This window comes from Schistocerca serialis, chromosome 12, assembly GCF_023864345.2.
Source record: "Schistocerca serialis cubense isolate TAMUIC-IGC-003099 chromosome 12, iqSchSeri2.2, whole genome shotgun sequence".
Classification (NCBI taxonomy): Eukaryota; Metazoa; Arthropoda; class Insecta; order Orthoptera; family Acrididae; genus Schistocerca; species Schistocerca serialis.
Window position 1 is genome coordinate 108,341,630 of NC_064649.1, and position 24,824 is coordinate 108,366,453.

Here is a 24,824-nt window from a genome sequence, read left to right on the forward strand (position 1 = left end):
TTTATTTGATTCATGATACACTTGTGAAATGGTTGTTCGGGAAAATCCACACTTCATCGCTACCCCGACAATGCTGTGCCCCATCGCTCGTGCGCCGACTGTAACGCCACATTCATGTTCACTTAACTCTTGATAACCTGTCAATGTAGCAGCAGTAACCGATCTAACAACTGCGTCAGTCGCTTGTTGCCTTATATAGGTAGCGCCGTGTTCTGCATGTTTACGTATCTCTACATTTGAATTAGCATGCCTATACCAGTTTCTTTGGCGCTTAAGTGGATATGACTGGTATCTTAAGCATGTCAGAGATGGGTGATGTGGATCGTTAAACGGTTCACTCCGTGTACTGAAATTTTTGCTCCTCCGCAGCAGCAGTTTGTACAGTGTTGTGTGTCTACTGTTGCAGATCCAGCAGGTGAAGCTGACCTGGAACGCCAAACCCAAGGTGGGCTCGCTGGAGAACGCGACGCACAAGCCGGGCGGCGGCGACAAGAAGATCGAGACGGTCAAGCTGGACTTCAAGGACCGCGCCAAACCCAAGGTCGGCTCCAAGGACAACGTGAAGCACTCGCCGGGCGGCGGCAACGTCAAGGTAACCCAACACAACACAACTGTACACCACAGTACACTGGCAGCTCCGTGTGTTGTCGCATCGCGTCTCCCACGTTGTGTCTTCGCCGTCAGCAACAGCGTGTTCACCTGCTGGATACTCTTCTACATTTGACAGGCCAGGGGTTCGAGCAGGCTGGTCCAGCTAGAGTACCACTCTACACTGCACGCGACACGTGTTCGAGTAGGCTGGTCCAGCTAGAGTACTCCTCTACACTGGACACGACATGAGTTAGATCAGGCTGATCCACCTAGAGTAGTCCTCTATACTGGAGATGACATGGGTTAGAGTAGGCTGGTCCAGCTACAGTACCCCTCTACACTGGACACATCATGGGTTAGAGCAGGCTGGTCCAGCTAGAGTACTCCTCTACACTGGACACAACATAGGTTAGAGTGGGCTGGTCCAGCTAGAATGCCCCTCTACACTGGATACAATATGGGTTAGAGCAGGCTGCTCCAGCTAGAGTACCCCTCTACACTGGAAGCAACATGCATTAGAGAAGGCTGGTCCAGCTAGAGTACCCTCTACACTGGACATGACACGGGTTAGAGCTGGTACATCTAGAGTACCCCTCTACACTGGACACGACATCGGTTAGAGTAGGTGGTCCAGCCAGAGTACCCCCCTACACTGGACATGACATGGGTTAGAGCAGGCTGGTCCAGCTAGAGTAGCCCTCTACACTGCACGTGACATGGGTTAGAGCAGGCTGGTCCAGTTAGAGTGCCCTCTACATTGGACACAACACAGGTTAGAACAGGCTGGTCCACCTAGAGTAGCCTCTACACTGGACATGACATGGGTTAGAGCAGCTGGTGCAGCTAGAGTACCCCTCCTCACTGGACACAATATGGGTTAGAGCAGGCTGATCCAACTAGAGTAGCCCTCTACACTGGACACGACACAGGTTAGAACAGGCTGGGACAGCTACAGTACCCGTGTACACTGGACAAAATATGCGTTAGAGCAGGCTGATCATGCTAGAGTACCCCTCTACACTGGACACAACATCGGTAAGAGCAGGCTGGTCCAGTTCTGTTACAAGCAGACACTTGTGGGCAAGGGAGGGCAAACACCTCAAGGACAGACACTCAGCGAGCCTAGGCCTAACATAAGCGGCCATGCTGGAAGCGCGCCCATGGGCAGTGATGGGCAGGTGCCCCTCATGTGTCCAGAACGAGCTGTGAACGTACCGCTATCCAACATTATATGTCGCTAAGGCCGGTATTACTCTATCATATTTCTTTGTCAAAGAAATGTGATTAAATATTCGTCATATTTCTTTTAGAAAGATCTTTGTCAGGGTGCCAAAAAGCTGTATTGTGACCATGTCATCTATTCCGTCTCACTGAAAAGCTGCCTGGATGAGTCCAGATGCAGAGGTGGATGGCTGTAGCTGTGATTGTGGACACGGGTCACCTGCATCATATTCCACCCGATTATCAACACACAATTAATAGCATGCACAGTGTCCCTTGCTCACCTCCAACCGTAGTCGAAGCAAGTTCATTAAAAAACAAAAAGTCAAAGGAACGCACAACTTTGAAGACATGTTTACAAACTACAGAGACGTCAGGTAGTTGTAGCGACGCCAGTGCTCCATGCAGTTACTTTTCACGTTGCAGTGAACAGAAGAAGAACGACTCATGATCAAATCTACGGTGAGACCTTATATTTGATCATATTTATTTGACGACATGCGAGATTTGACGAAGTGCCCTGTTACACCATCAAATTTATTTGAGAAAGAAGTATGATAATGTAATACAAGCCTAACTGTGGGCGAGTTGATGGACATTCGCCAGTGCCGTGCTCTGGAACAGCCTGGGTTAGGGGCCAGCATAGCCTAAGTATGTAGGCTACTGTACGTATGTCGAAAACTGACATGGTGGACCTCATAGGTGAGCTCTCTTTCATTTCCTTCATAATCATAAGACCTGAAAATGATGTGCCCTTGCGCCAGTTTCCTAAATCAGTACGACATAATCCTCACATAAATGAAAAAAATATGTCATGCAAAGCAGAAGATTTCCGAGCACTGTTAATTAGAAAACACTTAAGATCAATTAAGATCAATTAACAGAATCTTCAGCAACTGAGTTGAAGTATTAACGTCTTGTAATCATAAAGTAGCTGGTTTGAATCTGACTATTATGAGTTTTTTACTTTTATTTTAATTCCGTGTTTATTAACAAGTATAAATGTTGATTAGCAGATATACACTCCTGGAAATGGAAAAAAGAACACATTGACACCGGTGTGTCAGACCCACCATACTTGCTCCGGACACTGCGAGAGGGCTGTACAAGCAATAATCACACGCACGGCACAGCGGACACACCAGGAACCGCGGTGTTGGCCGTAGAATGGCGCTAGCTGCGCAGCATTTGTGCACCGCCGCCGTCAGTGTCAGCCAGTTTGTCGTGGCATACGGAGCTCCATCGCAGTCTTTAACACTGGTAGCATGCCGCGACAGCGTGGACGTGAACCGTATGTGCAGTTGACGGACTTTGAGCGAGGGCGTATAGTGGGCATGCGGGAGGCCGGGTGGACGTACCGCCGAATTGCTCAACACGTTGGGCGTGAGGTCTCCACAGTACATCGATGTTGTCGCCAGTGGTCGGCGGAAGGTCCACGTGCCCGTCGACCTGGGACCGGACCGCAGCGACGCACGGATGCACGCCAAGACCGTAGGATCCTACGCAGTGCTGTAGGGGACCGCACCGCCACTTCCCAGCAAATTAGGGACACTGTTGCTCCTGGGGTATCGGCGAGGACCATTCGCAACCGTCTCCATGAAGCTGGGCTACGGTCCCGCACACCGTTAGGCCGTCTTCCGCTCACGCCCCAATATCGTGCAGCCCGCCTCCAGTGGTGTCGCGACAGGCGTGAATGGAGGGACGAATGGAGACGTGTCGTCTTCAGCGATGAGAGTCGCTTCTGCCTTGGTGCCAATGATGGTCGTATGCGTGTTTGGCGCCGTGCAGGTGAGCGCCACAATCAGGACTGCATACGACCGAGGCACACAGGGCCAACACCCGGCATCATGGTGTGGGGAGCGATCTCCTACACTGGCCGTACACCACTGGTGATCGTCGAGGGGACACTGAATAGTGCACGGTACATCCAAACCGTCATCAAACCCATCGTTCTACCATTTCTAGACCAGCAAGGGAACTTGCTGTTCCAACAGGACAATGCACGTCCGCATGTATCCCGTGCCACCCAATGTGCTCTAGAAGGTGTAAGTCAACTACCCTGGCCAGCAAGATCTCCGGATCTGGCCCCCATTGAGCATGTTTGGGACTGGATGAAGCGTCGTCTCACGCAGTCTGCACGTCCAGCACGAACGCTGGTCCAACTGAGGCGCCAGGTGGAAATGGCATGGCAAGCCGTTCCACAGGACTACATCCAGCATCTCTACGATCGTCTCCATGGGAGAATAGCAGCCTGCATTGCTGCGAAAGATGGATATACACTGTACTAGTGCCGAAATTGTGCATGCTCTGTTGCCTGTGTCTATGTGCCTGTGGTTCTGTCAGTGTGATCATGTGATGTATCTGACCCCAGGAATGTGTCAATAAAGTTTCCCCTTCCTGGGACAATGAATTCACGGTGTTCTTATTTCAATTTCCAGGAGTGTATAATCAATAGCCCGTGCAGAAATATTAGCCATAGTGCTGTAGAGCTGTAATGTAAACAAGAAGACCGAGGTTCAAATCCCAGCCATGACACAAATTTTAATTCATTTCTTTAGCTTCCATCATTATCGTAGATATAGATGAGACTTACATGTCCTGAGGAAAATTTAATTATAAGATCTAAAAATAATAGAATCATATTTTTAAAATAAAAATAACAGCTTTTTATGTCTAGTTACTCGATGCACGAAAAAAACTTAAAATTGGTACAGTCATTCAAAACGTCTTGTTGTTACATGAATCAGTATTATGTTTGTCAGTAATAGTTTAATCTGCAGAATCAGGGAAGTATTTGGCTTTCTATTTGACATCTTGCAACTTGCACCAAATTTTTATTTCTTCTCAATGCATACATCCAGTTAGAAATTAAAGATAACAAATTTGTTCTTCTTGTTTAAAAAATTATATAAATATGCGCTAATTCAACATTTATTTGCGTTAATAAATATGGGAGTTTAGTTGATGTAAGAAGATCAGCCACTAGTGAGAATTTTAACCAGGAACTTCACTATTATCAGACTGTGAAGCTTCGCATATTCATTCTTCTTGTTTCTTTCCAACTGCTTGTCCATCACTTTTTCATTAGTGGCTGTGAGTGGTTGTCGCAAGGCATATGTCAAATGCCATTGATCATAGCTCCAGTCAGTTTCTCCTTTCAAAGATTCAACAGCCTCTGACTGAACCTGATGAGCTGCCATTCTGGCTGTATAGCGCCAATGGCTTGTAATCGTAGGTTCTTTGAATTCTGCTAGTATTATTTTTCTTTACTTTTATTTCAGTTCCATAAGCATTAACAAACAGAAATATCAGTTAACAAATACAGAATGATATTTTTAAATAAAAATGAAATCTTGTTTATGTAATTAATAAAAATAACATCTTGTTATTTCTAATGAATGGATGTATGAAAGTAACTTAAAATTTGATGTAGACATTCAAAACGCCTTATTGTTAAATGAATCAATATTACATACATCGATAATACTACTGAGTCTGTAGAAATAGAAAAGTTTTGTATTCTCTATTTCATACCTTGCAAATTTCTTCTTTTTATTTAACAAAAAAATTATGATTCAGCATTTGTTGTTCATTTTGTTAATTAGTAAGGCGCTTAAATTAGTGGAAGAAACTTAACCAGCTACTTCACAATCATCAGAGTATCATGCTACACACCCAGTTCCCGAAGTCTATCTTAGTAAATTACAAGTGTTCCTTAACGGAAATCATCTGATTTTCAACAACGATTTTTTTCGTATTTGTTTGAGAATTGTGTCGCCCTACTTTAGGAAATTTGTGTCCAGGCACTGATAATGAAATCTTAAAATTATGCAGGAAAAAGCGCTCCTGAGACAGCTCAACACCAAACGCACTACTAATTCTTACTGCCCGCATCTCGTGGTCGTGCGGTAGCGTTCTCGCTTCCCACGCCCGGGTTCCCGGGTTAGATTCCCGGCGGGGTCAGGGATTTTCTCTGCCTCGTGATGGCTGGGTGTTGTGTGCTGTCCTTAGGTTAGTTAGGTTTCAGTAGTTCTAAGTTCTAGGGGACTGATGACCTAAGATGTTAAGTCCCATAGTGCTCTGAGACATTTGAACTAATTCTTACTGATTATTAATCCAATCTACTACTTACTAAACCAATCTATTACTTACTAATCCAATCTACTACTTACTGATCCAATCTACTACTTACTAATCCCGTCCATAATCAGCACTGACTGAACGCAGTTTCCTGTTGCCAAGGAACGCTTTCACACACTCTGTAATGGCTGGGATGAAGGGGCCAAAAAGATATTCTATGTCCTGAAAATACAGTGTCAGACGAACAACGCAGCTACACATGCGAGTGTATGGTTCAGAGTATTTAACGACCGTGTGTACCTAGCTGCAGCCATCTATTTTTCTCCTGGGCACTTTACCGCTCTCGTGGGTACTTTCGGAACTATGAACTGTGAATCAAGTGCTATAACCGTTTAGTTAACTGCGCATTCAGGAAGCAAATACGTAATACGGACCACAAGCATGTGGTAATGAACCGCGTATATTCCGCCAAAACTGTTTTAACTATGTGATAGTCATAAACGCAATTAGCTCTTCAGCCACAATGATCCGTTTGCAATATCTTGCGACCTATTGTCGCGCTGTTCAAACACAGCGTTCGTTAGCGAGCACTTCTATTGTTTGAAAGTCACTGCTCGGATATCCAGTTTTGCGGTTGGTAAATTGTTGCAGTTCCTCATAATTGACACTGGTTCGCGGTAACGGTCTTTCACGTGTAACGGTTTTGGCTGACCATCTCGTGACACCACACGCGAACAGGAGTATCTTCACTCGAAAATTGCAATTGCGTACAGTCTACGGCGTCTCTCAAATAGAAAGCTCACCGAATTATTGTAAATTTTCTTCGTTCTCTACCCGTCTCGGCGCGGCTGCTTCTTGCCTCAATCACACGACACACGAAAGCGAAAGTACACTCGTTCCTAATTAAAAACTTACAAACACCTTTGCTGCAAAAGAGCGCGAAATCCAGGTGATGGAGATGGATAACGTCCATGCACCCTTCTGTACACGGTAGACTGTAGACGCTCAATAAATACGAAGTATTTTTTTCTGTTTCCCTCTTCCCTTCAGTTGCTTTAAATTCTTGGAGGGATGCACCGTCTATGCAACCAACTGAAGGCAGTTCGTTTGTTGCCATACGCGTTTCGCTTCATTTATTTGGGAAGCATCATCAGTGGCCTGTAATACATGTTTCCTCTTTTTATTTTTTTTATTTTGAGCCTTTCCACATTACAGAGGCTTATATCCAACATAATAATTTACTCGGAAATTACTATACAATGAATAAAGTTCTTAAACTATATTTTCAAAATACTCCTCCAGGTGTTTCGATCTTGTGTGTCTTCTTCCTCTGCGCCCATTCTCCTCATTGTGTGCTGTACATTTTGGAGCCAGGTGGTCACAGGTCGTCCTCTTCTTCTTCTCCCCTCTGGTCCCCGCTCCAGCATCAATTTTGGTATTCTGGCTTTCTCCATTCGTCGTACATGCTCGTACCACGGTAATTGCTTCCTATCCATTACGTCATATATTCTTTTATTTCCATTCTCCTTATTTTTTCGGTGTTCCTTATTTTCTGTCTCCTGGAGATTCTTGCCGATCTTCTTCAGAAGTCCATCCCAAGAGCTTGTAATTTTTTAATGTGCTTCATGTTTATTGTCCAGGTCTCCCTTCCATACAGAACCACACTCTCTGATATGGATTTGTATATTAATTTTTTAGTTCTGCTCATTACATTCCTGCTCCATAAGACTGAGTTAAGCATCCCAATGACCTTCCGTCCGCTACTAATTCTTTTATTGATTTCTGACTCTGATTTTCCCTCGATTTCTAAAATGGATCCAAATAACAGAAAGTGTTTATCTTTTCGATTTTCATTCCTTCAGTGTATAGCTCATCTGTATCATTAGTCAAGTATTCTGTTTTTTTGGTAATTAATCTTCGAACCCCAAGTTTTGTATGCTACTGCTAATTGATTGCACATCTTGTGCTACGACTACTTGATCATCAGCAAACAATAAATGATGTAGGTAAACTCCATCTCTTATTTCTAATCCCATACTATTACATTTACGAGACCATGTTCTAAGGCTAATATCTGTACAGGTTTTAAATAATGGTGGTGACATGGGACAGCCCTGTAAAAGGCCTTTGCTTGTTCCTTTTTACGTACAAACAACCTATTATGTGATAGATATAATTTGCTGCTATATTACAATTTGTCGAGTTTTTCTCTCGTTATCTAGGTTAAAAACAACTGTTTTTGCACAAAGTTCGTAATGTCAACTACACACTACAAATGAAAAATATCAAACCATGACACAAACAAAAGAAAGACATACAAACAACAGTTGCCAACACTACACACCGAAAACACAGATACTCCTATGTTGATCACAAAATGGAAAGTGGCAAATGTGAGTGAAAGAACGCCAGAAATCAGCTAGAGTATGGAAACTAACAAATACCTCTCCAGGACCACACACATGAGTTAACTGCGCTGGGAACGAAAAGTTCACATTGCGAACTTTGGGCTAAGAAAAGTTGTTTTTAACCTATAAAACAAAAGAAAAATACGACAAAATGTAATACAGAAGCATATTATATCTACCGCATAATACGTTTATTGCAAGTAAAAAAAGGAAACATGTATTACAAGCTACTGATGAAACTTTCGAAATAAATGAAGCGAAATGCGTATGGTAAACAAATTGTTGCATAGACGTTACGTACCTATAAGAACAAAAGGTCCGTTCAACATACTTCGGAACATTCGTAATTTCGCGCCATTGGTGTGTTGGAGCGAAATGCAGTTGGCATCCCTGCGCACGCCTGTGTTTAACGTGTGACTGCCGGAAGTTTCATTGTTGTTGTACGTCTGTTAATTATTGTTCACTGCTGTACTGAGTAGAACGTCGTGTCTCACAGTTTGCGAAATTCGAGATGGCAGAGGTAGAGGAGCAATGCGTCTGCCTTACATTTTACGCGAAACTCAAGAAAACGTTTACAGAGACATACTAAATGATGCAGGAAGCCTACGGTGATGTTTGCTTAAGCCGTACTCAGTGTTACGAACTGTTAACGCGGTTCACGGAAGTTTAAGATGAGCCTCGTTCAGGACGCCGTTTGATGTCTACCGACGACGCTCGTGTCAGGAACGTCAACGAAATTGTGACTGTGCGAGGGATTGCAGAACAATGTAGCATTTCCGTTGAATCTTGTCGTGACATCCTGACACAGCGTTTTGGAATGCATTGTGTTGCCGCCAAGTTCGTCCCACGGCTCATGAGACAAGACCAGAAAGACCTTCGCCTCCCAGTCTGTGAAGAGCTTTTGCTTCGCGCAAATGAGAACGAGATGTTCCTTAAGGGAATCGTAATTGATTACGAGGCGTGGGTCTACGGTTATGACGTTTTAGACAGGTACGTGCCGAGTAAAACTGTGAGGGACGGGAAAAACCCACCGTGGTACAACAACAAAGTTACGAAACTACTGCGAAAGCAAAGAGAGCTCCACTCCAAGATCAAACGCAGCCAAAACCTCTCAGACAAACAGAAGCTAAACAATGTCAAAGTTAGCGCAAGGAGGGCTATGCGTGAAGCGTTCAGTGAATTCGAAAGCAAAATTCTATGTACCGACTTGACAGAAAATCCTAGGAAGTTCTGGTCTCACGTTAAATCAGTAAGTGGCTCGAAACAGCATATCCAGACACTACGGGATGATGATGGCATTGAAACAGAGGATGACACGCGTAAAGCTGAAATACTAAACACCTTTTTCCAAAGCTGTTTCACAGAGGAGGACCGCACTGCAGTTCCTTCTCTAAATCCTCGCACAAACGAAAAAATGGATGACATCGAAATAAGTGTCCAAGGAATAGAAAAGCAACTGGAATCACTCAATAGAGGAAAGTCCACTGGACCTGACGGGATACCAATTCGATTCTACACAGAGTACGCGAAAGAACTTGCCCCCCTTCTAACAGCCGTGTACCGCAAGTCTCTAGAGGAACGGAGGGTTCCAAATGATTGGAAAAGAGCACAGATAGTCCCAGTCTTCAAGAAGGGTCGTCGAGCAGATGCGCAAAACTATAGACCTACATCTCTGACGTCGATCTGTTGTAGAATTTTAGAACATGTTTTTTGCTCGAGTATCATGTCGTTTTTGGAAACCCAGAATCTACTACGTAGAAATCAACATGGATTCCGGAAACAGCGATCGTGTGAGACCCAACTCGCTTTATTTGTTCATGAGACCCAGAAAATATTAGATACAGGCTCCCAGGTAGATGCTATTTTTCTTGACTTCCGGAAGGCGTTCGATACAGTTCCGCACTGTCGCCTGTTAAACAAAGTAAGAGCCTACGGAATATCAGACCAGCTGTGTGGCTGGATTGAAGAGTTTTTAGCAAACAGAACACAGCATGTTGTTCTCAATGGAGAGACGTCTACAGACGTTAAAGTAACCTCTGGCGTGCCACAGGGGAGTGTTATGGGACCATTGCTTTTCACAATATATATAAATGACCTAGTAGATAGTGTCGGAAGTTCCATGCGGCTTTTCGCGGATGATGCTGTAGTATACAGAGAAGTTGCAGCATTAGAAAATAACAGCGATATGCAGGAAGATCTGCAGCGGATAGGCACTTGGTGCAGGGAGTGGCAACTGACCCTTAACATAGACAAATGTAATGTATTGCGAATACATAGAAAGAAAGATCCTTTACTGTATGATTATATGATAGCGGAACAAACACTGCTAGCGGTTACTTCTGTAAAATATCTGGGAGTATGCGTGCGGAACGATTTGAAGTGGAATGATCATATAAAATTAATTGTTGGTAAGGCGGGTACCAGGTTGAGATTCATTGGGAGAGTGCTTAGAAAATGTAGTCCATCAACAAAGGAGGTGGCTTACAAAACACTCGTTCGACCTATACTTGAGTATTGCTCATCAGTGTGGGATCCGCACCAGATCGGTTTGACGGAGGAGATAGAGAAGATCCAAAGAAGAGCGGCGCGTTTCGTCACAGGGTTATTTGGTAACCGTGATAGCGTAACGGAGATGTTTAACAAACTCAAGTGGCAGACTCTGCAAGAGAGGCGCTCTGCATCGCGGTGTAGCTTGCTCGCCAGGTTTCGAGAGGGTGCGTTTCTGGATGAGGTATCGAATATATTGCTTCCCCCTACTTATACCTCCCGAGGAGATCACGAATGTAAAATTAGAGAGATTAGAGCGCGCACGGAGGCTTTCAGACAGTCGTTCTTCCCCCGAACCATACGCGACTGGAACAGGAAAGGGAGGTAATGACAGTGGCACGTAAAGTGCCCTCCGCCACACACCGTTGGGTGGCTTGCGGAGTATAAATGTAGATGTAGATGATCTAGAGACCAATAGTCAGTTTTCACAGTGGGTCGGGATAGATTCTTCAAGACCAAAAAAAGCTCGTCAGGTAAGGTCAAATGTCAAAGCCGTGCTGGTAGTTTTGTTTGGCTTTGAATGATTAGTTCGTCACGAATTCGTACCACTGGGACAAACTGTACTATCGGGACGTGTCGCGACGGCTGTGAGAAATTGTGAGAGGGAAACGGCCTGAATTGCGGCGAGACAATTCTTGGCTCTTGCATCACGATAACGCATCCACACATTCATCCCTGTTGGTGAGGGACTATTGCACAAAAAAGTAAATCACTGTGCTGTCTCGTCCTCGGTACTCTCCAGACCTTGCCCCTGCGGGCTTTTTTCTGTTTCCAAAGTTGAAAACCCTGCTGACAGGACGAAGATTTGCAACGATAGACGACATAAAACAAAATTCGCAGACGGCACTTCGTGCGATCAAGCAAGAGGCATACCAAGACTGCTTCCGGAATTGGAAACGGCATTAGGAGCTCTGTATCAATTGTGGAGGAGCGTTTTTCGAAGGAGACCATGCAGAATAAGTAAGAGGCAAGCGTAGAAAAATTTTGTGGATAAGGTTCCGGAATTTTTTGAACAGGCCTCGTATTGATCTCTGGTGAATGTGGTGACAAGCCGGCAGCCGTGGCCGAGCGGTTCTAGGCGCTTCAGTTTGGAACCGCGTGACTGCTACTGTCGCAGGTTCGAATCCTGCCTCGGGCATGGATATGTGTCATGTCCTTAGGTTAGTTAGGTTTAAGTAGTTCTAAGTTCTAGAGGACTGATGACTTCAGATGTTAAGTCCCCTAGTCCTGAGAGCCATTTGAACCATTTTTTGTGGTGACCAGGGCTGATGCAAAAATTTGTCCTGAGGCTCACAAAACCAGTCATGGACTATACGAGCTGTGTGAACAGGGGTGTTGTCATCTTGGAACACTGGAACACCATTGGGCAAGAAGTACCGTACCGTGGAATGGACGTGATGTGCCAAAATGGTCACACAATCACTGAAAGTAATGTAACCGTGCAGGCCCATGGAATACCATGATATGCTGCTGAGAATTCTTCCGGGTTGTATGGCCGTGGTGCATGGAACTCTTCTGTCGCTGACGTTTCGTCCAGAGCTACGTTGGACATCTTCGGAGGTGCTCCTGGTTGTGCTGAGTCTTGCCGACTGACGAGACGGACGTCGAAGAGCGGCCTAAATACCGTTGAAAGTGGACGCGATCTGGATTTCACGTGAAAGCAGGATAAACCTCGTCAAAGTTAAAACTCTTTTAACTATCGATAATAGTAGGTCAAAGGTAAAAACTTCTCATCAATTCTGTAGCGCCACAGTCCATATAGGCTGAGTTTCACTGCTTCTTTTTTTCTGTTAAAATTATCCCCATGTTTATATAGTTCGATGGCTTCTCTATATAGCCGTGGATAATTGTTCGTCATAGTACATAAAACTTCAGTTTCCAAAATTTTCACTACGTGATCACCTGATTGAAGAGCATGTTCCGCCACAGCTGTCCTAGTCGGCAAAGACTTCAATATTCCTTCAAACGTGTATTCACACTTTTCTTTGTAGTTCCAATGTAGGCCTTGCCACACGCACACAGAATCTTATATACACCACTTGCAGACAGAGGGGGACCTTTATCCTTAAAGGAACGAAGTGCTTGGCCTATTTTCTTAGTTGGTCTGAAAATCAGTCGAACGTCGTGTTTCCTTAGAATCTTGCCGATTTGATCCGTCACTTTTTTTGTAGTGTTGGCAGATTTGCCAACACTGTGTTGCTAGAGGAGGCCGAAAGGCACGCGTTTAAATACACGCAGACCGGCGTGAGGTCTGGAACAGGACAATGTCTTGAGAATTGCAATAAAGTACGAAAATCTTGTAATACTTAACTTTAATCCATAATCGGTGTACATCGCTCTTGCACAGATATAATCTCCATTTCACTATACACTGGTAATGGCGCCTTGCTAGGTCGTAGCCAATGACTTAGCTGAAGGCTATGCTAACTATCGTCTCGGCAAATGAGAGCGTAATTGTCAGTGTAGCATCGCTAGCAAAGTCGGCTGTACAACTGGGGCGAGTGCTAGGACGTCTCTCTAGACCTGCCGTGTGGCGGCGCTCGGTCTGCTATCACTGACAGTGGCGACACGCGGGTCCGACGTATACTAGCGGACCGCGGCCGATTTAAAGGCTACCACCTAGCAAGTGTGGTGTCTGGCGGTGACACCACATTTTTGATGAAGGGTAGAGAAACCGTGTTGTTCCATCTCTGTGTCCTATCGTTGTCCATAGGCCTCCTGTTATTCGGTCGCAAAACTCTATTTATTTCCTTACTAGAGTACCCATTCTTCTCAAAAGCCTGCTTTAGATGTTTCAACTCGGCTTCCAGGTGTTCCGGCGTACAAATCCTTTTAGCTCTGTCCACTAGACTTTTAATTACACCTGTTTTCTGTTGTGGATGATGATTGGAATCCTTATGCAAGTATCTGTCGGTATGTGTAACCTTCCGAAAGACTTTATGTTTCAAGCTGCCATCAGTCTGTCTCATGATGAAGACATCCAAAAAGGATATTGCATTATCTTTATTTCCATGGTAAATTGGATTTTTTGATTTACAGTATTTAAATAACAAAAGAATTCCCCTAAAGCTTTTTTGCCATGTGGCCAAACAACAAATGTGTCTTCCACGTATCGATACCATCGACTTGGTTTCTTACTCGCTTTTTCCAGAGCGTTCGAATTTTTCCACGTAAAAATTAGCAAGTGTAGGACTCAATGGGTTACCCATGGCCACACCCTCAGCCTGCTCATAAAACTCATTCTCCCACTGTAACTGACTAGAGATAAAGCAGTGTATGAAGAGACCAGTTAAATCTGCTGGGAAAACACCCAGTAACCTAACGAAAGGTGAGGGAAGGGCTCTCAGAGATTTAAATGCAGACGAAGGGATAGTGGTTCTTTCTTCTGACAAAGGAAATGCTACTGTTGTTATGAATAAAGAGGATTATAGAAGTAAGATTTTGAATCTTTTAACTCCAGGACAATATAATGAACTTAAGAAAGACCCTGCAGCTAGCATTTGGAGGAAAACAAATACGCTGATAAAGACATCTGCTTCAATTCAAAAGGAAGATAAGAAGGTTTTGTTGAAGAGTGAAGCTATCTGTCCCAGACTTTATGGCATACCTAAAGCTCATGAGATTAACCTTCCTCTGAGACCCATTGTGAATGCTATTAATTCCCCAACGTACCAAATATCAAGATATCTGGCAACTTGTTTACAACCACATACTGGTAAAACTGACTCTTATGTAAAAGAGTCACGTCATTTCATTGAGAAACATGTGGCTGAACGCTTCCTGTTTCCTTAGATAACGTAACTATCCGGACACTTGGATGATGTCGTCCAGGATACCGAGTAGCATACATAGCACACGCCCGTCGGGCATTTTGATCACAATAGACGTACATCAACACGATATCGACCTTTTCCGCAATTGGTAAACGGTCTATTTTAACACGCGTAATGTATCACGAGGTAAATACTGTCAGCACTGGCGGAATGTTACGTGATACCACGTACTTATACAGGGTGTTTCAAAAATGACCGGTATATTTGAAACGGCAATAAAAACTAAACGAGCAGCGATAGAAATACACCGTTTGTTGCAATATGCTTGGGACAACAGTACATTTTCAGGCAGACAAACTTTCGAAATTACAGTAGTTACAATTTTCAACAACAGATGGCGCTGCGGTCTGGGAAACTCTATAGTACGATATTTTCCACATATCCACCATGCGTAGCAATAATATGGCGTAGTCTCTGAATGAAATTACCCGAAACCTTTGACAACGTGTCTGGCGGAATGGCTTCACATGCAGATGAGATGTACTGCTTCAGCTGTTCAATTGTTTCTGGATTCTGGCGGTACACCTGGTCTTTCAAGTCTCCCCACAGAAAGAAGTCACAGGGGTTCATGTCTGGCGAATAGGGAGGCCAATCCACGCCGCCTCCTGTATGTTTCGGATAGCCCAAAGCAAGCACACGATCATCGAAATATTCATTCAGGAAATTAAAGACGTCGGCCGTGCGATGTGGCCGGGCACCATCTTGCATAAACCACGAGGTGTTCGCAGTGTCGTCTAAGGCTGTTTGTACCGCCACAAATTCACGAAGAATGTCCAGATAGCGTGATGCAGTAATCGTTTCGGATCTGAAAAATGGGCCAATGATTCCTTTGGAAGAAATGGCGGCCCAGACCAGTACTTTTTGAGGATGCAGGGACGATGGGACTGCAATATGGGGCTTTTCGGTTCTCCATATGCGCCAGTTCTGTTTATTGGCGAAGCCGTCCAGGTAAAAATAAGCTTCGTCAGTAAACCAAATGCTGCCCACATGCATATCGCCGTCATCAATCCTGTGCACTATATCGTTAGCGAATGTCTCTCGTGCAGCAATGGAAGCGGCGCTGAGGGGTTGCCGCATTTGAATTTTGTATGGATAGAGGTGTAAAGTCTGGCGCATGAGACGATACATGGACGTTGGCGTCATTTGGACCGCAGCTGCAACACGGCGAACGGAAACCCGAGGCCGCTGTTGGATCACCTGCTGCACTAGCTGCGCGTTGCCCTCTGTGGTTGCCGTACGCGGTCGCCCTACCTTTCCAACACGTTCATCCGTCACGTTCCCAGTCCGTTGAAATTTTTCAAACAGATCCTTTATTGTATCGCTTTTCGGTCCTTTGGTTACATTAAACCTCCGTTGAAAACTTCGTCTTGTTGCAACAACACTGTGTTCTAGGCGGTGGAATTCCAACACCAGAAAAATCCTCTGTTCTAAGGAATAAACCATGTTGTCTACAGCACACTTGCACGTTGTGAACAGCACACGCTTACAGCAGAAAGACGACGTACATAATGGCGCACCCACAGACTGCGTTGTCTTCTATATCTTTCACATCACTTGCAGCGCCATCTGTTGTTGAAAATTGTAACTACTGTAATTTCGAAAGTTTGTCCGCCTGAAAATGTACTGTTGTCCCAAGCATATTGCAACAAACGGTGTATTTCTATCGCTGCTCGTTTAGTTTTTATTGCCGTTTCAAATATACCGGTCATTTTTGAAACACCCTGTACGTTTGTGACTATTGCAGAGCCATCTATCACAAAGTGAAGAAAGTTGCGCAACTAAAACATTCATATTTATTTACGTACTGCACGAATATGTCATAAAAAATGGAGTTCAAAAAAAAAAATAAAATCAAACGCAGTTGATGTCGGTTTCACCGATGCCAGCGCCATCTAGCGGGCCAACCATAGCGCCATCTGGTTTCCCCCTTCAAGCTAGACAAGTTTCGTTCTTTGTAGTTTTTTCGTTTCGTGAAATATTTGTCCCCGTCACTATCAATGGACCACCTTGTATAGGGAGAAACCATCACCACGATAAAATAAGGGAAATCAGAGCTCCTACGGAAAGATATGCGTGTTCTTCTTTTCCGTGCGCTTTTACGAGACTGGAATAATAGAGAATTATGAAGGTGGTTACATGAACCGTCTGCCAGTCACTTAAATTTGATTTGCAGAGTATCCATGTAGATGTAGATGGATGAATCGATAGCCCAACGTGCGCTAGATACTAGGCGCTTTGCGAAACCAGGTCTTTTTTCGTCAAGAATATGAATTTGGCGCCTCCTGAAATCTGCCGCCCGGGTCAGATACCCCGGTTTGCCCCTCCCCCCTGCCCCTCCCTAGACTATGGCCGTAGTGGCAGTACAGGGGAGGGTGAACAAGCGACGCGCAGCAGGCGTAACCCTTGTGTCGAGGCCGGCATTACGTAAACAGAGCCTGTGAGTGCGTCCACACACTTGGCCGGCTTCGGGCCGCCTAATGCCCTGGTGGCCCCCACGCAGAGAAGCGCTCTGTATGCTCGCAGACTACAGCGGTTGCTGGCACTGCTAGGTCCTCCCCTGTTCTCCGGTAATCGCCGCCTCCACGGTGGCCGATGCACTCTCGTCGGCACACGGACCGTGCTGTCGAACGTTAACGTTGAGCGTGCCAAGTTCAACGTGCTGCAAACGACGCGACTTGCGCATACGGCACGTGGGCCCCAACGTGGTATACGCGATCGCAACGACTCCAGCGGCAGTTGAGGGATGTTTCTAGTGCGTAAATCACACTGCTTAACCAACGGGCGCGCGTAAAATTCCCACGTTACCACTATTAAAATGTACATTTTCCCCATCGTCCACGAAAAGGAAAGTACCATGTCCAATCAATAAGGACATAGGCTTATAAAAGTTCCATTACAAACAGTGGCGCCGGCCGAAGTGACCGAGCGTTTCTACGCGCTACAGTCTGGAACCGCGCGACTGCTACGGTCGCAGGTTCGAATCCTGCCTCGGGCATGGATGTTTGTGCTGTCCTTAGGTTAGTTAGGCTTAAGTAGTTTTAAGTTCTAGGGGACTGATGACCTCAGACGTTAAGTCCCATAGTGCTCAGAGCCATTTGAACCATTTTTACAAACAGTGCGTTACAAATTTGGAATACTTCTCTCATCATTCCCGCATTTTAGTAAAACCCCAAGGTCAGTCTTACTTGATCGCTGCTCCTGCCCAGTGGCAGAATCTTTTCAACACGTGAATTACGAAGCATAAAAGAAAAAGGAGCAAAATATCTTTATACAAGTAGCGCAAGCTGTCCTGTAGATTAAGCCAATCTAACATAGTTACCCCTCAAAAAAAGGTGAACTTATATTTACATAACATCAAATATTACAGTATACACTTATATTAAATTAATAATAAAGTATCAGAACCTAATAAAAACGCGAATGTTAGGAAAAAAATTTTTGAGTGTCAAGACGCGAACCACCGCCCCAATTAACAACCCAATTCAGGACAGTTACGCTAGTCATTACGCTTTTTTTTAATGTCATTTTGTTCGCTTTTTTTCGTTGAATCTGCTCGGGGCGGACGTCGTAAGACAGCCGTTTAATTTCGTTGTTGATCGGTTAACTCAGTATTTTTTTATTACAGAAGGCAGCTAACCCTTTTTTTCGTTGCGTTTCGTCTGGGCGGACATCACAAGACATCCGTTCAAGTTGATCGTTGATTCTTTGACTCAGTTTTTTTATTACAGAGAGCACACAGTCCTCTGACCGAACATGCTGAGCTACCGTGCCGGCACTAAACTGACACAACGTCTTTTGATATTAATTATATTATCTTATCCCTTGCTGAAAAGCTTAATCGTAGATATGTTAGTAATTGAAATTTAATTATAACAAACTGTACCAAGAACAATGCGTTTTGGGTGGATCTTCAGTGTGTCGCTGCCATCAAATAGCCTACTCTCATAATACACGAGTTACAATAATTATTTTGCCACGAATATGATGTTTCTCATAATTTTATTGGAACGAATCACACAGTTAACAACGGGTTTTACAGTGATTTTCAATGTGCTTGTGCTCAGAAACGGCATATATACATATAGGCTTGAAATCAATGCCAATATGGCGCCTCACAACTCTGTACTGAAGGGAGACGGCGTGCGTGTGACGTAGGGGGCGTTGTGCCATCTCATTGGCACTGTCGCTTGGAATGGTCAACAATGTCATTCTCGTCCGTACCTCGACACGTGAGAATCGCCATCGTTCGTGGATGGGACTATAGATGCTGCAAGCTCGTTGCACGTGTTCATTTCGTGACAGCCACTGTGGTGCTTTCTTCCTGCCTCCGGAACGTTTACTGCCGGACCGGATTAGTCCTCTGCGCCGCTACAATACAGGGTGATTCAAAAAGAATACCACAACTTTAGGAATTTAAAACTCTGCAACGACAAAAGGCAGAGCTAAGCACTATCTGTCGGCGAATTAAGGGAGCTATAAAGTTTAATTTAGTTGTACATTTGTTCGCAATTTCAGCCAATAAAGTTTTTGGTCCCTTTTTCTTCGAAGGTGCTACTGTAACTGGACTACAGTATCTGGAGATGTTAGAGAATTGGCTGTTCCCTCAGCTCGAACAAGAAGCAAAACAATTCATATTTCAGCAGGATGGAGCACCACCACATTGGCACTTATCTGTCCGTAACTACCTGAACGTCAACTACCCGAGGCGATGGATCGGCCGCCAGGCAGCCCGTGACAGAGCACGTCATCACTGGCCTCCAAGAAGCCCTGATCTTACCCCCTGCGATTTTTTCTTATGGGGGTATGTTAAGGATATGGTGTTTCGGCCACCTCTCCCAGCTACCATTGATGATTTGAAACGAGAAATAACAGCAGCTATCCAAACTGTTACGCCTGATATGCTACAGAGAGTGTGGAACGAGTTGGAGTATCGGGTTGATATTGCTCGAGTGTCTGGAGGGGGCCATATTGAACATCTCTGAACTTGTTTTTGAGTGAAAAAAAACCTTTTTAAATACTCTTTGTAATGATGTGTAACAGAAGGTTATATTATGTTTCTTTCATTAAATACACATTTTTAAAGTTGTGGTATTCTTTTTGAATCACCCTGTATTATTGGAGAACAGGTGGCAGAACGTGATAGCGGACCACGCAGCGACTCCGTGAAATATTACGTACAGGTGATAGGCAAAATAATGTGAACACCTGTCTGTGCTTGGGAATGGCTTGTTGATAAGGGGCTGGACCCCTACTTGCCCGTAATACAGATGCAGCTCTTCTTGCATTACTGGTATGTAATGATTGTTTAGTGTCCAGTGGAATGTTATGCCACTCTTCGATCAGAACCTCTTCTAACTCCTGTAGCGGCGAAGGAGATGGGAACCTGCTCCGGACTCTGTGCCCCAGTACTGCGCACAAGGGTTCCATAATGTTCAAGGTCGGGGACTGCGCTGCCCTAGGTAAGACGTTGCAGTTCAAATGGTTCAAATGACTCTGAGCACTATGGGACTTAAGTGCTGTGGTCATCAGTCAACTAGAAATTAGAACTACTTAAACCTAACTAACCTAAGGACATCACACACATCCATGCCCGGGGCAGGATTCGAACGTGCGACCGTAGCGGCCGCGCGGTTCCAGACTGTAGCGCCTAGAACCGCTCGGCCACTCCGGCTGGCGCTGCAGTTCAGTTGCATCAACATCCTTGTCGTTGTTATACAACATATACGAGGGCAGTTCAATAAGTAATGCAACACATTTTTTTCTGAAACAGGGCTTGTTTTATTCAGCATTGAAATACACCAGGTTATTCCCCAATCTTTTAGCTACACAACACTATTTTTCAACGTAATCTCCATTCAATGCTACGGCCTTACGCTACCTTGAAATGAGGGCCTGTATGCCTGCACGGTACCATTCCACTGGTCGATGTCGGAGCCAACGTCGTACTGCATCAATAACTTCTTCATCATCCGCGTAGTGCCTCCCACGGATTGCGTCCTTCATTGGGCCAAACATATGGAAATCCGACGGTCCGAGATCGGGGCTGTAGGGTGCATGAGGAAGAACAGTCCACTGAAGTTTTGTGAGCTCCTCTCGGGTGCGAAGACTTGTGTGAGGTCTTGCGTTGTCATGAAGAAGGAGAAGTTCGTTCAGATTTTTGTGCCTACAAACACGCTGAAGTCGTTTCTTCAATTTCTGAAGAGTAGCACAATGCACTTCAGAGTTGATCGTTTGACCATGGGGAAGGACATCGAACAGAATAACCCCTTCAGCGTCCCAGAAGAATGTTTGAAAATATTCCACAAGAATTTTCCGGTTTTTTCAATCAAAATTGGCCGAGAAAAAAATGTGCTGCATTACTTATTGAACTGCCCTCGTAGTATCCAAACAATGTTCGGTAATAGCAGGTCTACTTGGCTGCTGTAATCGTATGTGCCGTTCATAATCAGTGCACGCTCCTAACCAAAACGTCAAGAAAGGGAAGGCAACCATCCTCTTCCGCCTCCGCCGTAAAACGAATGTTCAGGTGGGTCGAGTTCAGATGTTCTAAAAAGGCGTTCCAATTCTTCCTACCATGAGGCCAAACGACGAAAGTATCATCGACATATCTGAAGAAACAGGCGGGTTTCAAAGGCGCTGACTCCAATGCACGTTCCTCGAAGTCTTCCGTAAACAAATTTGCGATCACAGGAGACAACGGACTACCCATCGCAACTCCATCTGTCTGCTGGAAATAGTGGTCAATGAATAAAAAGTAAATGGATGTCAACACCAAATGTAACCTCAGTTAGCCGCAACGAATGAGACAAAAGAACACGTGTGAAGAGACAGACCAGAGTCTTGACTTACTAAAATATCAGAGTCATTCAACCGCATTCCCTCCAAACGACGTAAGAAATGAGCTGAATTCCTGATATGTTCACACCGGCCAACTTGTGGTGACTCAGCACAACCAGGAGCACCTCCGAAGATGTCCAACGTAGCTTTGGACGGAACGTCAGGGATAGAAGGGTTCCATGGACCACGGCCATACAACCCGAAAGAATTCTCGGCAGCTGAAACATCCGGTCGTGAAAGCCTTCATTGTACGATTTAACAAAGAAGCAAGATGCTTGGCTACACGATATGTCGGGGCGTCGATATTGCTCACTGTAGGACGGAAAGGAACCCCTTCCTTGTGTACATTCGGAAGGCCATGTAACCTAGGGGGAACAGCACTATAGGTGTTAAGACTCTTGACAGTGTTCTGCGACAAACCACTTTTCTTCAGGAGGCTATTGGTATTTATCTCAACACCTTTCGTTGGGTCGGAATCGATACTGCGATGCGCTGAGTCAGATAATAAACATTGTATCTTTGTACATAATCGTGTTTGTTTGAAACAACGGTGGCATTGCTCTCGTCCGCAGGTAAAATAATAATGTTAGGATCAACTTTGAGAGAGCGTAAAGCAGCCCTCTCTGCTGCTGTTACATTACTCTTGGGTGGACGAGCCCTAGTCAACACACAGCATGCCTCCCTCCTAACCTCCTCTGCAGTGTCAGGAGGTAGTTTACAAACTGCCTGTTCAATTGAACTCTAGGCTGTGGGTGCAAAATTTAAACTCTTCCCTTGCACCGATAAGGTTGCGTCGTCAAAAGATTTCTCTGTGAGACTTATCACTGAACCTCGAGACATAAAATCAGACTCCGAGCGATGGAAACGTTCAGACTTCGCCAAATGCCAAGCAGTAACAGAATTGTATTCCTAATCTGTAAGAGTACGAGGCGGTGGTGATCTCTTCTGAACAGCACATTGCAAGGCATTTCAATTATAATAAGAATCATGTCTGGTGAGTTTGGTGGCCAGCGGAAGTGTTTAAACTCAGAAGAGTGTACCTGGTTGAACTCTGTAGCAATTCTGGACGTGTGAGGTGTCGGATTGTCTTGCTGGAATTGCCCAAGTCCGTCGGAATGCTATTGTGATCAGATGAAGCGCCATCTGTCGGACCTTTTTTGAACTTTTGTATTTTTTTTTTTTGTTGTTGTTCTAATATAACCCTAATATAACCCAATGTCATTCCAAGCGTGTGTGTCAATTTGTACCTCTCTATCTACATTATTCCGTGATTTATTCGGTTTTCAAATTGGTACTGACTTTTTGATCACCCGGTAGATGTAGATGTAGAAAACGTGCGGCAGAAGCTTGATCTGCCCGTAGCGTTTCGGCTGTCAGCTGCGCAGTCATCATCAGAGGAGCTAGCGTGGGAGAGCTGTCCGGTGCTGCGGGAGGGTGCGACGCGCTTCGGCTCGCGCCGTCAGGCTTTAATCCGCAGATCGATGTCCGCGTCGCGACATGTGTCGCAGGGCCGGCCGTGTGTGTGTGTGTGTGTGTGTGTGTGTGTGTGTGTGTGGGTGGGTGGGTGGGTGGGTAGTGGTGGCTGCAGCCGCCACACTCGCTACAGGTCGACGACCCCGGAGCGGCTGTCGGCGACATGAGGGACAGCGCGCTGAAAAATGCAGCCACCGGTCAACCTGTCGCGTGCAAGCCACCAGGCCAGCCATTTACCCCTCCTATGATGTCTGAATAACCATCCGTCACAGCTCTCTCCTTCTACGACGTGTCCGAGAAATCCCGGTACATCCAGGTCAAAGCAATGGGGGGAATGTGTGGTAAAGTTGTCACCAAAGCATGGTTACTAACAGCACCTTGCCGATTACACATTTTCAATATACACTCATGCACATAAATTAAGGATAATGCTGATACTTAGTGGCAACGGCCTTGTCGCAGTGTATACAGCGGTTCCCGTGAGATCACCAAAGTTAAGCGCTGTCGGGCGTGGTCGGCACTTGGATGGGTGACCCTCCAGGCCGCCATGCGCTGTTGCGATTTTTCGCGGTGGACTCAGCCTCGTGATGCCAATTGAGGAGCTACTCGACCGAACAGTAGCGGCTTCGGCCAAGAATACAATCGTAACGACCGGGAGAGCGGTGTACTGACCCCACGGCCCTCCTATCCGCATCCTCCACTGAGGATAACACGGCGGTCGGATGGTCCCCGTAGGCCACTCGTGGCCTGAAGACGGAGTGTCTGATACATGGTGAAACAACGCTCTGGTGGGCGGTTTGCGGGTTTAAATCACCTCGGGGTATGACCATGCGCTGCATTTGACTTGCAGTCGTCGCACGGTGGCGCTGGCAGCAGTCCACATACGCAGAGGTGTGTAGGTGCATGTCAGAGTATGATGCAGCGACTAAGTGTGCAGACGTTTACAGACGTGCTAATGGTGACTGTGTGTTGAAAATGGCTCAAGGAACACATATTCATGACGTTATGAGGGGTAGAACACTAGGGCGATTGGAGGCTGGTCGAACACAGCAGGTCGTAGCACGGGCCCTCCGTGTGCCACAAAGTGTGATCTCAAGTTTATGGCAACGATTCCAGCAGACAGGAAACGTGTCCAGGCGCTACAGTGCGAGACGTTCACAGTGTGCAACACAACAAGAAGACAGATATCTCACCATCAGTGGCCGCAGACGGCCCCGAAGTACTGCAAGTAGCGTTGCTCGGGATCTTACCGCAGCCAGTAAAACAGTTGTCTCCAGACACACAGTCTACAGGCGACTCAAGAGACACAGTTTATTCCCCCAGAGACCTTCAAGATGCATTCCACTGACCCCTGGTCACAGGAGAGCCCATAAAGCCTGGTGTCAAGAACACAGTGCATGGTCATTGGAACAGTGATCCCAGTTTATGGACGAGTTCAGTTATAGTCTGAACAGTGATTTCATCTGCATCTGGCGTGAACTTGGAACCAGATACCAACCTCTTAATGTCCTTGAAAGGGACCTGTATGGAGGTCGTGGTTTGATGGTGTGGGGTAGGGTTATGATTGGTACACAGTACACCCATGCATGTCTTTGACAGAGGAAATGTAACAGGTCAGTTGCATGGGGACGTCATTTTGCACCAACATGTCCGCCTTTTCAGGGGTGCAGTGGGTCCCACCTTCCTCCTGACGGATGATAACGCAGGGACCCACTGAGCTGCCATCGTGGAGGAGTACCTTGAATCAGACCAATGGAGTGGTCTGCCTGTTCTCCAGACCCAAAACCAATCTAGCACGTCTGGGATGCTCTCGGTCGACGTATCGCTGCACGTC

General features: G+C 45.5%; 1 protein-coding gene across 1 annotated transcript in view; it reads left to right on the top strand.

Moving 5' to 3' along the window:
* Positions 1-24,824, top strand: part of LOC126427973 (nascent polypeptide-associated complex subunit alpha, muscle-specific form-like) — a 243,096-nt gene that overhangs the window by 53,154 nt on the left and 165,118 nt on the right. The window contains exon 6 of the mRNA XM_050089859.1: positions 407-592. Coding sequence (XP_049945816.1) covers positions 407-592 — 186 coding nt within the window. The remainder of the gene's footprint in view (positions 1-406; positions 593-24,824) is intronic.